The sequence below is a fragment of the Alnus glutinosa genome, chromosome 12 (genome assembly GCF_958979055.1).
Source record: "Alnus glutinosa chromosome 12, dhAlnGlut1.1, whole genome shotgun sequence".
NCBI lineage: Eukaryota > Viridiplantae > Streptophyta > Magnoliopsida > Fagales > Betulaceae > Alnus > Alnus glutinosa.
Window position 1 is genome coordinate 26,979,818 of NC_084897.1, and position 14,684 is coordinate 26,994,501.

General features: G+C 36.7%; 2 protein-coding genes across 2 annotated transcripts; both read left to right on the top strand.

Moving 5' to 3' along the window:
* Window positions 1-3,998: 3,998 nt before the first annotated feature.
* On the top strand, window positions 3,999-11,621 carry LOC133851255 (MLO-like protein 10). The gene is made up of 15 exons (XM_062287589.1): window positions 3,999-4,449; window positions 5,192-5,249; window positions 5,439-5,635; window positions 6,439-6,555; window positions 7,923-7,983; window positions 8,147-8,235; window positions 8,767-8,841; window positions 8,915-9,003; window positions 9,129-9,178; window positions 9,273-9,313; window positions 9,393-9,566; window positions 10,337-10,372; window positions 10,521-10,588; window positions 10,871-10,931; window positions 11,092-11,621. The coding sequence occupies exons 1-15, from the start codon at window positions 4,264-4,266 to the stop codon at window positions 11,491-11,493; spliced, it is 1,704 nt and encodes a 567-aa protein (XP_062143573.1). The 5' UTR covers window positions 3,999-4,263; the 3' UTR covers window positions 11,494-11,621.
* Window positions 11,622-13,542: 1,921 nt separating this feature from the next.
* On the top strand, window positions 13,543-14,645 carry LOC133852242 (RING-H2 finger protein ATL8-like). The gene has a single exon (XM_062288955.1). It carries the CDS (start codon window positions 13,874-13,876, stop codon window positions 14,483-14,485), a length of 612 nt encoding a protein of 203 aa, XP_062144939.1. The 5' UTR covers window positions 13,543-13,873; the 3' UTR covers window positions 14,486-14,645.
* The last annotated feature ends 39 nt before the right edge of the window (window positions 14,646-14,684 follow it).

Sequence of the window (14,684 nt, forward strand, 5' to 3'; positions counted from 1 at the left end):
CATCAAGTTTATGGTGGAAAAGGGGCCAGGGTTTGGTGGCCTTGGATACACACACGTGTCACATCTCAATTTTTGTCATGATCTGAGGCCCAACTGTTCATGTCCTATTTCACTGAGGAGGAATGCTGGGGTTCGTTGTAGTATTTTTTTTTTTGTGTCCATCTGGAATTTATGTACTTCTAGATGACATAGATATAATTTTTTAATTTTTTTATTACAGTTATATCTTTCTAGATAGACATAAGAAAAACACTAGAAAGAACTATAATATTCATCTTCACTGTATCGCCTTGTTTGGTAAGCAACACAAAAAATTTCAACTTTATTTTCACATTTTTTAAAAGTAATCAACATCAAAACATTCTAACTTTTTTCATTTTTTATATCACATCAATAATTTTTTTTTATTATTCAAATAAAAAAATCACTACAATACAAAATTTTTTCACTTTTTTATACAAATTCCTTTTACTTTATATTACATCTACCTCTTTTTACTAACTCAAATTTTTTTTCTCCACTATTATGTTATGTTCACTGATCACTTGCCAAACATACCAATGATAGGGATATGAGAGTGCAGATAAGGTCCCGTAAAGATACATCTACAATTTTAACAATTTTTGTTTTTTTCAAACTAACTATTTGATATATTTTTCTACATGTGAGTGCTACATATCTAATAGTTGATTTTAAAAAAAATTGTTTGAGTTGTATAAAGTTATAAACATATCATATATCGGTCTCATATATATGTTCGAGCAATTATTTGAGTAGTTTGGATATCATGGACATGTTTGAGCAGATAAAGACCGAGATCCTACCCATTTTACTTTCAAATATACCATTAGATTTATAAGACTTATAATAGGTCCTACAAATTCAATAATAGATTTGAAACTTTATTGTATAAAAATATGTAGGGATATATGTGTATCATTTATCTTAAGCAATTATTCAAGCGGGTAAAAAAACCTCTATAAACTTAGATCTAGTGTAGCTTACAAGGGAATCGAATAGACTAAGAAGACAAATAACAAGGAAAAAGGAATCTCCCACACAGACAACACAACTACGTCAAACATAAAAACACAAAAAATAGCAAAAAAGACCCATAAAACAGTAGCTTCAGCAGAGGGCGAAGCAAAGGAAGGTGGCGTGAGCAAATTGTCTTGTGAATGACGTCCGTGCGCTAGTGTGTGAGGACCACGCGTCAGCGTGTGGATGTCAGAAGGAGAAGCGGTTGATGGCACCAAGAAGATGGAACGCCGGAGAGAGCGGTGGAGTGGCACGTTGCAGGTTGGAAACGGCGGAGAAAATAAGATCTGGGTTTGAAAAAACCAATATTTGAAAATAAGATCTTTACCCATGATTTTTTTTTTTTTTTTTTTTTAAACAGTAGTTTAATGCGACTTGAAAGTGAAAAACATTTGGAATGTGTTATTTCTCCATCATATTATTTTACATCAACTTTACATCAAGACACATTGAGTGTGAGACCCATATATATGGAACCCACATATATGGGACCCATATGTATAGGTCTCACACTCTATGTGTTTTAGTGTAGAGTTGATATAAGATAATGTGATGTAAAAAAATCATTTCTCAAAATATTTTTCTCAGGGAAGTTCACATTTGATAAAGAAAAATAATCATGAGATATATATGCTTATTTTGAAAAAATACATGCAAATGTAAAGCTAACTTTTTTTTCTTTTGTTTTTTCTTTTTTTTTTTTTTTTTTGGAAAAAAAAAATAGCAGCATGACCACCTTTGAGCAGGACAGATAATAAGTGGCCGCATAACTACCTTTCTATTCCTAGCTAGCTCCACTACTAAAGGTAGTCATACGTATACTTTCTTTTAATCGAAATTAAATTTCCAAGCAATCATGAAAATGCTAAATTCTACTAACCATGATTTCCCATTGTTTTGCAGATTTGTCCGCTAGCTAGGTTGACCACCTTTACCCGGCGTTCACATCTTCGATCTACGCCCTTCAATGACGGAGATCAACACGGCTGATGTCGACGTTCTGCCAAATATTTCTTTTTTACCAAAGAAAAATATATTAGGCATCGTCCTAATTAATTGCGTGATTCATTTGACGAAGGGCTCCAAGTCTTGCCAATATATAGACGCGGTTGAATCATATATGAATATTGTACATTTGGACGGTGAACCGTGAAGGGATCGATCCCCACCGGAATAACATTGGACGGCTGAAGCAGTACACATACGCCACGACTCAGCCCCTGCTCATGTGCGCTTCCAAGGCGAAGTTGGGCAGATCGAGTAAATAAAAAAAACAAAAATTGATTTGGTCTCAATCTATTTATTAAATTGATTCGACCTAAACTCATATAATTTTATTTTTCTTATTTTTATTAATATTATTTTTAACTTTGTAACGAGAATATTTTAAATATTTAAAACATAAAAAGAAATTGTGTTAATAATCTAATAGATATAGCTTAAGTTATTATAATTGTAAATCTTGAAATAAAATTAATAAATAGATATACCTCTTTTGTCCAAAATAGTAAAATTAATAAATATATATATATTTAAAAAAAAGCCTCAAAGTCATCACTCGTCTGAGTAGGTGACCTAACGAGCTCCTTTTTACTTGGGTTGTAGAGACCTATTATAATAAGCCCTAATGGGCTCTTAACATAATTAATGGGGTAGATTAAAGTATTAATATTTGTTTAGTGGGATTATGATTGAAATTAGGATGAGGATTAGATAATATGAACTTGGGATTAACGAATCCTGGAGGGGGGTCACCCGAGATTAAAGTCTATTAAGCCATCACTCCAATATGCAGGCCATCAGATTTTTTGTCTTTTATCTCAAAATTCATAAACTAAAAGCTAAAATAAACAGTTAAAAAAACTCTACTGACATTTAAAAGTTCAATACAGACCCCATTAAGTATATAATATTTTTTTTTAATTAAAATAGGGGCAATAATGGTGATGAGTACGACGAATAATATATATATATATATATATATATTAATATTAATATTTAAAATGCAGTCAATGGACCTACATAAATGACTAGTCAATCACAAAAAATAAATAAATTTTAAAAAATGACGTGTCAATCACAATTCATGAACGAGTCTATTTGTTAGCTGAAACACGGTAGAGTGCCGTGACGGCTCTGTTAACAAATGTTTTTTTTTGATATTTTTTTATCTTTTCTTAAAAGTATTTTAATATGATATAAAGGAAGAAAAACAAATTATATTTTTTTAAATGTTTTATTATTATTATTTTTTAAATAATTTTCTAGCTAAAATGGTACATGGGGGCAACTAGATGTGGATTTTTTTTTATCTAGGCGAGAACCACCACTGATAATAAAGGTTTTGTGTTTGAATTGTTTATTAATATTATTGTTTTAATAAATAAAAACTTATATCGGACAAATCAGATGATAGGGAAATCCAATTTATATCCGACAAAAACTTCACATTATGGGGAGTGAGGTGTACAACTATCATTATTCCCACATTATAGACGTGTGGTTTTTAGCATGGGCCGTAGCAGTACAGTAGTACAACTTTTTTTTTTTTTTTTTTTTTTGAAATTATTTTTTGTGTCACTGCTCCACTAGTACGTTAGGACCACAAAACCGCGGACGTATGCCAAGTTTGAGCCGCCGGAACCTCCGAGCCGCCAAACAGAAACGCTTTCAAAACTTGCGAGTTACGACAATGGATGATATGTCGTTGTTTGTTTTTGTTTTTTTGGACGTGATTGGAGTACAACTTCAACACAATTCCACTCACAATAGTGTGAGGGATTTGATTCTTACACTACACCATCACAACAACCCTTCATACGAGAGTGGGCCTCAGTGTATGAAACTCATCCTCATATAAAAAATTGTTATGTAATTATTGTATTAGTATTGTAAATCTAATATTTTTCATAATGTGAAGCTCACGTGTAAGCCTACACCATTAAGAGCGGAGCTGTGATCAAGTTCTGCAAAGGGGTCGTGGTTTTAACATTTCCCTTGTTTTTTACTCGTACGTTCAACTGGGTGCGACGCCTTCACCAAGCAGAGGCTATAATGGCTCTTAATCAAACTGTCTGAATCCAGAGCACTGGCTTTCAAAACCAATAAATGCATTCAAGACGAGAGCACCTGAAACCAAAAGTATCTGCTTTTTTAGTTGGTTTTATTATTCTCTCTCTTATCTCTCCGCCGTGTCTCTGAAGCTCCTCAAGAAAGAAGGAAAAAATGGTGGCTTGGTGCTATGCGTGTTTCTGCGTGTGGGTTCTGGTAGGAGGTAGAGCTATGGCAGCTAGCACTGGTGCGCAGACGAGAGAGCTGGACAAGACGCCCACATGGGCTGTTGCTGGTGTCTGCGCTGTTATCATCATCATTTCCATCGCCTTGGAAAAGGTCCTTCACAAACTTGGAACGGTAAGTGTTTTAATATCAGCTTTCATTGCTTGTGAGTTCTGAGTAACTTCTTTTTTATTTCCCTCTTATGTTCTTAAATTCCAATTTCTCCAGCTTTTTTTTTTTTTTGGTGGTTCTAAAGTATCCCACTAATTCTGGTGGCCGATGATATTTTCTCTCTTTTGATCATGATGACGATGTCTTCAATTCTTATACTCTGCAGTAGTCAATTCCTAGCTAGTTACTATTCTCTGCTTAACCAAAAGCCCAACTGAAATTTGCCTACACGCCCTCAGATCTCGACTCTGCAACTTTCCCCTGCTTCGTATCCCCATTAATGGCAACTGAGATGACAACAACGGGAAAGGAGATTACGGGGGATGCTCTTCTAGAGAAGAAAAGCTACCCCTGTAATCAGCTTGAACTACAATATCAAGTGCTCCAACTTTTCCAAAAATTGTTTAAGTCGAGTAATATATAAGAACTCAAAATCCAGAAATTTGACTTTAAAAAAAAAAATAGAGATTTTTTTTTTTGGGGGTGGGTAATTTCCTATCTGTAGGTGTAGGTGGCTTTTGACAAGACAAGAACAAAAAGCCCATTAAGAAAAACAGCCAAACACCACCCAGAAAGGGAAGTTTTGAGTTGTTAGTGTACTTGGTTAAGATTTAAAAGAATAGTTTGTTGATTTCATGATGTTGCTCTGTTTTGGTTCATCTGATTAACCCTGTTCTTAATTCTTTTAAAATGTCAATTCGACCAGTGGCTTACAGAAAGGCAGAAGAAAGCTTTATTTGAAGCTCTAGAGAAGGTTAAAGCGGGTAAGCACATAGTTCACGATTACTCATTGTAAATTTGATCTCATGGAACTGAGAAAGTCATCAGAGCTTTGGTTGAATTTTTTTTCTTCTTTAATTCTTGCTGTTTTCTGCTTCGAGGTGTTTGCGTGGAGACACATATTGTTAATATATATATATATATATATCTAACCTTCATTGCAATTACTGCAGAGCTGATGGTTCTAGGTTTCATCTCACTACTCCTGACCTTTGGGCAGAGTTACATTTCCAGAATATGTCTTCCTGCAAAGGTTTTAAACAATATGTTGCCATGTTCTTCTGGCTCAAGTACAGAAAGTCATCGCAGATTATTATGGTATGACCGTAGAGTTTTAGCGGCTGGTAGCTACGCTCCTAGTTGTGACGATGTAAGTGTATCTATTGCCCAGCTTATTTTTGGAGTTTGAATTTCAGCAATTTTCAAAGTGGAACGTACCCAACGATATATATATATATAGAGGTGATTCCCGTACATCACATGTACAACAAGTGTACAACACCCCTCTCACATGGGGTGGGCCCTATAGTGTGTGGGGTCCACCCCATGTGAGAGGGGTGTTGTACACTTGTTGTACATGTGATGTACATTTATCATTTTCCATATATATATATATATATATTAAAAAATTAAAAAAATAAAATAAAATTGGACAAACCAGAGCAAAATATGAATCCAGAAATTTTTTCATGTGTTGATCAACATATCAAACCTTCTGAGACGTTCTGAACTAGGCCACATGTTTCTTGTTAAATCACAATAGGTGTGACATGAAATAGTAGAAATACTGTTAATGGGCTCGAGAGTAACACATCCTTGTATCAAATATGTTGGAATTGTGCATACTGATTCTTTCAAGAATTTTTTTTAAATTTCTAATGCTTGATTGGTAATCCTGAAGCCACTGAGTTTGTGCTGCTATTACACTTGTATGCATTCTATTCCTTGCTAACCCAACTCCCCTCATACATAAATTCATTCATACATACATGCACATATATATACACACATATTTTGTCAACATAAGAGTTGCTTTTGTTTGGCCTTTTCTATTTTGAGGTAATAAAGTTTCCGAACTTTATGTTCTGGTTGCAACCTAAAAAATGCTTTGTCACTACATGAGTTAACAGCATTCAATCCAGTCCAACTCCCTAATTATACTTTTTTCAACAGGGTTATGCACCGCTTATATCTGTCAATGGATTGCATCAGTTGCACATCCTCATATTTTTCTTAGCAGTCTTTCATGTGGTGTATAGTTTTCTCACAATGATGCTTGGCAGACTAAAGGTGAGGGAGATTTTTTTTTCTTTTTTAATTTAATTTAATTTTTAATTTCTGTTTTTTATACTTCCGATGTAATACCATCTATATACTGATACTCGGAAGCTTTGGGGATAGTGTTAGCTCTCACCTTCTGATGCCTCTCAATTCATTGGAAATCAATATGTGACTGGAAAATCATACATTTTCGGTTGTTGCATTTGTTTTTGGATGGAAGATGAATCTAAGGCTTCTCAAGAATGCTATAATCTCTAGCTGATTGATTTTATCTCTGGGCAGTTACTAATGAAATTATGCCCAAGGACCCCAAACAACACCTAAGGGGTTAATAGGTGTTCTCAACCAATCACAACAAATATCAACGATTTAAAATTTAATTACCACACACAATGTCACCAAAATTAATCAAAGCACAAAATAAATCAAACACGCAAATTGTTGTGATAAAGTGAAAACCTTTTAAAGAACTCTTTAAAAGTAAAACCAGTTTGGGACAGCCAAACCCAAGAAACCCATCCACTATAGAAGAGTCAAATTACACATTGTTGTGATGCTTTCGTTCGGACATGATGTGGCCGAGGTACCAACTGGATGCATCTGCCGCTAAACCTTGTTCCCTTGTAACACGTCTCATTCGGACTCCCACCAACCAACCTTCCAACCGAGCCATTCAGTTATTCAGATTTGACAAAGTTATCAAATTACAGATTAAGTGCCACTTAGCATAACAAAATGTAGACTTGCACCAATTTGTTTTGAACACCAAATTAGCCAACATAAAACGTAACAACTAACAAGAAGGAATTACGTGGAGCATCTCAACCAAATATGTTGACACAATTCTGTTTGGCTGCATGTACTATACAGTCTATATTGGGGATGCAGGATAAATATCTGGGAATTCTTGCTTGGTTTTGGATATTTGGGTCATTTCAGCTATTTTTTTTCCCCATTTCTGTCATGACTAGTTATGGCTACATACCAGAAAGGATCACTAGATTGGTTTGAACTTTGAACCTATGAGAAGAGTGCCACTAACAAGATCGATTAGTATAGCTATGGTCCCATTCATCTATAATTGCTTTAAACTAAAACCAACAATGTCCTATATAGTGGCTTGGAATTACGTAAAGTGGTTCACCTTCTGATTATTGGATATATGGTTTCTGGCTCCACTAACAGTAAATCGAGAGAGCAAGGCTCAAAGGCACAAATTGGCCCAAAAGAGTTCTTTATGCCATCTGAAAATATAATGTACCTTTTACACACCTGTGCCTCCATAATAAACTTATAGTTGTCATGACCATGTTGAATACTAGATTAACCATATATTCAATTATATGTAATGGTTTTTTCAAATTTTCTTTGCACAGATTCGCGGCTGGAAGGAGTGGGAGCGGGAGACCACATCCCATGACTATGAGTTTTCCAATGGTATGTCCAAATAACCAATGATGTGGAGAAAGCTTGTCTTTTTATGTTATAGCTTGAAAGTTGCAGTTCCTTACTCTTGAACATGACACTCCCAATTTCATCTCTCAATAGTTGACATATGTGCCTTTTGGAAGTTAATCTTGGATGTCTTTTTTATGTGCAGATCCTTCAAGATTCAGGCTCGCTCATGAGACATCATTTGTTAGAGCTCACACCAGTTTCTGGACAAGGATCCCATTCTTCTTTTATGTTGTAAGAAATATGTCTCACTAACTTGCACATCTTGATTTTTGTTTTGTCATTTACATTATTATGCTATAAGCTGGAGATATAATTGACCTGATAATAAGGAATGTAACTTTTCAACTGCGAGCGCAATAGTTGTGTTTATCACAAGATGAGCGTAACCAATAGTAAGATGGATGAGCAACAATTTTGGAAGACTAATATTATAAATGACTGGATTTGTGAGGGGTAAGGGGTGGCATCAAGGAAAGTGAGATAATATGGGTTAGGTGATTTAGTCATGTGCTATGAAGATTAGTTATAGACCAATAAGAGGGAATGATGGGATGTGGTTGTAGTTGGAGTTGAAGGAATTTACAAGGACTTGGGGCCATTTGACTTACACCATAGATCTGGCTTGCAACAGTTAGACTAGAATCACAAAGAAGCTTGTAACCGCTTAGATTACGCTGTAGGATGCTTACAATTTTATAGTTATTATCATGTTTTATCTATTTTAGATTGACACTGAACTTCTTAAAATATTATCTTTTGCAGGGATGCTTCTTTCGACAATTTTTTAGGTCTGTTAGTAAGTCTGACTACTTAACCTTGCGCAATGGGTTCATCACTGTGAGTCTCTGTTTCATAATTTTGTAGTCCTAGTCAAACATGCGACCATTTTATGACATTGCTTCATCTACAGGTCCATTTAGCTCCTGGAAGTAAATTTAACTTCCAAAAGTATATCAAAAGATCATTAGAGGATGACTTCAAGGTAATCGTTGGAGTAAGGTAACGGTCACTCGATTTAATATCTCTTTTCGTTTCATTATAACTGCAGCTTCTGTAGCCAACCCCCTATAATCAATTTGGAGTATATGAGTTTATTGACTTTTTGTTCTTGATGTTGTTGGCAGTCCTGTATTGTGGGCATCATTCGTGATTTATTTGCTATTGAATGTTAATGGTAAGAAACTTGTTTTCTTGGAAGTTCATTTTGGAGTAAATTCTGCACATTCAAGTAAAAGTTTATTAACTTCGTCAAAATATGTCCTTTTCAGGATGGCAGGCATTGTTTTGGGCGTCCTTAATGCCTGTGATTGTGAGAAATCTTTTTCTGTAGCAGCGAGATTTCCAAATTGTTGGAAAATGAAAAATTCTAACCTTGTAATTGATTGCAGATAATCTTGGCTGTTGGAACAGAACTTCAAGCCATTTTAACGAAGATGGCTCTTGATATCTCTGAAAGGCATGCAGTGGTCCAAGGGATTCCACTTGTGCAAGGCTCAGACAAATACTTTTGGTTTGGTTGGCCTCAGTTAGTTCTTCATCTTATCCATTTTGCTCTGTTTCAGGTACCCAATAGCCACGTTTATTGCAGATTCTAGATGTAAAAGTGCCTACCACTTAGATAAAATGGGTACCATAAAATTTGTTGGAGTTAAAGATTGTTTTTCGTACACTTGTTGATGGTAGAGGAAATTCTGACTTGCTGCAAACTTGTGAGGTTTCGGTTATGGCATAGAAGTTTTACTGTAAAGATATCTTAGTTGTTCTTGTGGTTAGAATGATCTGATTAGTGTCAATGTTAAGACAATTAAAGAGGAAATATTTGGACATTAAATTTCTTTAGTTTAGAGATCAATCAATTGAGATTGTAATGAATAAAAGCAAAAATGCCTTTGGCTGGAATTAATGATTAAGATGGATATATTAGATCTTATGCTTTCTAAATGCAAATTATGTCTTTAGGTGAAGAGACAGCAAATTATCATCTTAAATCTTTATCAAACTTTGATACATGATGTTAGTGCTTTTTGGTAAGAGTAATTAAAAATACTCAACTCCCATCCCGCTGGGCTGACGTGACAGTGCCCTTCAGTCATTGGATCGGTCTTTATTAACACACACACACACACAAACAAAAAAAGTGCCTATCAACTTAGTGGGATGCGAGTTGAGTTTTAAAAAAATTTCTAATGGCAATCTAATGCTAGTACCTTTTCTCATATCAAATTCTCAATCAAACCCCGCACAATTAGCAATTTTTATGGTTTTATGTTTTTGTCTTCTAAATTGTCTTTCATGTATGTAACTCTTCTGATGAGTTTTCTGTTACATGCAGAATGCATTCCAAATAACATATTTCTTGTGGATATGGGTAATGAAGGCTCTTCACTTAACTTTGCTAACAGTGATTGATTGTTCTTTCTTTTTCTTTTTTCTTGCTGATTTATTTCTCTTTCCTATCAGCTGTGTCCCCCATTGCTAACATTCTAGTTTGGAATTGCAAATTTCTTTCTGTGCAGTACTCGTTTGGGCTGACTTCTTGCTTCCACGATAATTTGAAGCTTGCTATTATAAAACTTTGTTTAGGGTAGGCCTTTAAATCATCTTTTTCCCTTGCAATGGAAATCGCCACATGAGAAATAGATCTTCTTGCTTTGCTACAGAAGTATATTTGCTTGAAAGAAGCATTAGGTTGTAAACGTCACATAAAGCCTGCTCAAATGGCTGCTCAAGTCAAGAAGTAAATAAGTAAACACATCAACATTATAAATCAATAAGATAGAAGCCATGAGCATATTACCTTGAACTGATGTGGTGAATCTTTACTCTACCTTGGATTGATGGGTTGAATTTTTCATACATTTCATAGGGTTGCCGTCCTATGCATCTGCAGCTACGTAACACTTCCGCTATATGCCCTTGTTACTCAGGTATCTCCACTAATTCTATGAGACTAATGTAATCTGTAGAAGGCTTCCAATTCTCAAGCAGTTTATTTTATCCCACTCATGCTTTCAGCAGCCAACCAACCTTCTCAGTAATTACTGAATGAAGCACTTATATCAGTAATTTTCTTGGTGGTGACTGCAGATGGGTTCATCCATGAAGAAATCCATTTTTGACGAACAAACATCCAAGGCCCTTAAGAAGTGGCACATGGCTGTTAAAAAGAAACGTGGGGGCCGGGGAGGAAAATCCCCTACTATAACACTAGGGGGCAGCCCTGCCTTATCAACGGTGCACTCCTCTGGACACACATTGCACCGCTTCAAAACTACTGGTCACTCAACCCGCGGGTTCGCCTACGACGATAACGAGACCTCTGATTTTGAAGATGGTTCTTTGTCTCCCATCTCATCTACAACCAACTTGATTGTAAGAGAAGATGATGATGAGCAACAAACTGAGATCAATGAACCTCACTATGAAGAAGAAACCAGAAATGAAGATGACTTCTCATTCGATAAACCTGCACCACTAAAAGAACCGTGATGCCTGTGTTGACAGTTATTATCCAAAATTAATATCAATATTTGTTACATGTATTGTGAAAAAAAATAATAATAATATTGTAGTCATTGGAATCCAGCCAGCTATAAATAGAGAAGCATTTTTGTACATTTACAGGCTTGTTCATAAAGTTACTAGCAATTAAAACAACATTTTGACTTTGTTCTAGCTTGCCTGAATTTATCTTAATAGTAAGTTCAAGATTGCCAAATCTTCTCCTTCTTCCTTACATCACATGTTGCTTACATTTCATTACATGTTTGGTTTGTTCAGTTTTGCCGTGTTGAGCATTTTCTCTTTTTGTGTTTCTTTGCTTTTTCTTCGTTTTTTTTCTCCGAATGTGGCGTTCACATGTTGATTAGTCTGTCTCCAGTTTATTCCTTTTTCCTTTTTTTCTCTTCGCTAATCAGGTAAGAAACTGGAGACAGACCAAGACTAAGGGGCGTTCGGTACAGAATTAGATGAATATTAAGAGAAAGATTGAGGTTGTTCTTTAGGAAAGGTTGACCATATTGGAACATAATAGTTGCATGGACCGGCTTATGCAATTGCTCTGGACAGACAATTGTTTTTCACGGGCGCGAAATAGATCTCAAACTGTTTGAACAGACAATTTGTTTTTCACGTGCCCGAATAAATCTCAGACTGTTTGAACATTTATTTGGAGATGTGAGTTTCATTAGGGCTTCTCTCAATTGCAGTGAGGCAGATTTAATATGGGTCGAGAATTGTAACTAATCCCGATTGCAGTTGCAGTTGCATGACCCCCGCAATCGGATAGACAACTTAGAAATGCTCCCAATGAAATCCCACGTGTCCCAACATTTCTCAGATTGCCTGAACAGTAACTCAAAAAGATAAACTTCATTAGGGAAATCTACAATGAATTACTGCAATCCAGGTGGTTAATTGGTATTCATAGTTGCATATCCGATAAAGATAGTTGTGATTGATTGACAGGGTGCCCAAAAGAAGAAAAGGCCCAAAGCTACCAGACAGACAGTTGCACAAGTTGAAAATAAGGCTCCCTGGGTGAGTGGACAAAAGGCTTTTGAAAGACGTAACCTGCCATCCAGGTTGTCAGTACCTCCCACATACTCGTTTTTTTTTGTTTGTTTGTTTGGAAAATTGGAAGACAACGGAGAATATCGAGTTAATAAATGGGGATAAGGCTTGAATGTATTTTGTTTTGGGTTCCCTTCCAGGCCTTCCATCCCCAAGCGAAAACAAAAACATCATCAATGGGGTGCCGCATGTTTAGGCAACTACTGGGCCACCTCATTGCCCATTGGCATGGATGTTCATCAACTCTCCATCAGACCTGTCCTCCTTTAAGATAAGACCATTGCATTGCTAATTTGCTAGGTGTCGTTTTAAACAATAATGACATAACGCTCCACAATTCTTTATATTATCCTCTCCTGCTTGATGCAAGGATGCTACTGCACACCACTCCTTTTCAATGAAATAACTCAATAAATGGTTAAAAATAGTTCAAATTAATGAAATAACAAGGCAAGAATTATTTTTCCTGTAAATATTAAATAATTTCTTTTAATAATACTAACTATCTATCTTCACGTACAGTGTTGTTTAATTTTTCTGGCATGAGTTTGGATAACTTACTTGGAAATATCTTTAATTGAACCTTTTGGTTTGGGGTTCATCTTTCAAACAAAAAGAGAGAGAGAGAGAGAGAGAGAAGATAAAACTCCTGATCTCCAAGGCCAACAAATCCTTCCCTGTAATGAACCTAAAATCTAGTATAATAAAGGAGGAAAAAAGAATCAGCTCCAAGTAAGTAAACAGTAGAAAGAGAAATCCCAAAGAGGCCAAGAGTATTAAAATACCAATTCATACCGAAAATATGAATCTGTATTTGTATGGAGATGAAGACTAGAGAGTAATTAGCAATAAAAAAAAAAAAAAAAAAAAAAAAAAAAAAAAAAAAGCACCCAAATTTGCTCTGTTATAACTTATTTGTCCTCTTCTATAAAAAGAGCGCGTCGCTCCTTCCCAGACCCAGCGAGTACGACTTCTCTCTCTCTAGTCTCTATCCCTATCTGGCTATCTCCCTTTCTCCCTCCGTGTGTATCATGAGTACCTTATCTTCTTGTGAGAGAGATTTTTTTTTTATTTTTTCTTTAATTTTTTGTTCACTTTTTTTGAGTTCTTCCATGGCATGAGCCGAACAGAAACCACCCAACTCTCTGAAAGACTCAGGCACCCACCCACCCACCCACCCACATCCACTCTCTTTGTACGTATAAATACATTTACTTTCCCCATCGTTGCTTCCAAACCCAGAATCCTCACCCCACACACACTGTGACAGGGACACGCGGAAAGTGTATGAGCCACCATGACTCGCTCTCTAACTCAAACTACTCTGGCAGCCACGAACACATCCACGGTAGAGGCGGCGGAGGCTCCTCCTCCTGAGGCGGTGACAGTGGAGTCGGACTTCGTCGTCGTACTGGCCGCCCTGCTATGCGCCCTCATATGCGTGGTGGGGTTAATCGCTGTGGCCCGCTGCGCCTGGCTCCGCCGCGGCTCCGGAAGCGCCGCATCCCCCTCTCCGGCGCGGGCTCTAGCCAACAAGGGCCTGAAGAAGAAGGTGCTCCAGTCTCTCCCAAAGTTCACCTACGGCTCGCCGGACTCGGACAACGCCAAGAACCGAAAGATGGGAGCAGCCGATTGCGCCATATGCTTGGGAGAGTTCGTGGATGGGGACGAGCTCAGGGCTTTGCCGCAGTGCGGCCACACCTTCCACGTCTCCTGCATCGACACGTGGCTTGGCTCCCACTCCTCGTGCCCCTCTTGTCGACAGATCCTGGCGGTGGGTAGGTGCCAGAAGTGCGGTCAGTTTCCGCCTCCTCAAACTCAACCTCCGGCCGAGTCGAGGGCCAGACAATATTTCACCGCCATTACCATCAATTCTAACCCGGATAATACTCCTACTTTCTTGCCTTAGAACAGACTACTTGGTCATCGCCGTCATGCGTATTGTATAGAGAGTAATAATTCTTCAAGTATGTCTAGGATTTGTATATTTCTTTTTCTTTTTTTTTGGCTCAAGTTAATTGCGAGAAATATGAGAATGATAATTCCGCAGTATTTTTTGCTGCCCCAAATCTGTGTGCTCACTTTTTCATTTTCCTTTGAGCAACTGG

Excerpts from the sequence above, each read along its gene's own strand:
- LOC133852242 (XM_062288955.1), top strand. The coding sequence starts at position 13,874 with ATGACTCGCTCTCTAACTCAAACTACTCTGGCAGCCACGAACACATCC.
- LOC133851255 (XM_062287589.1), top strand. The coding sequence starts at position 4,264 with ATGGTGGCTTGGTGCTATGCGTGTTTCTGCGTGTGGGTTCTGGTAGGA. Across the intron at positions 10,373-10,520 it reads CATATTTCTTGTGGATATGG|TACTCGTTTGGGCTGACTTC; the intron begins GTAATGAAGGCT and ends CTTTCTGTGCAG. Across the intron at positions 10,589-10,870 it reads ATTATAAAACTTTGTTTAGG|GGTTGCCGTCCTATGCATCT; the intron begins GTAGGCCTTTAA and ends TACATTTCATAG.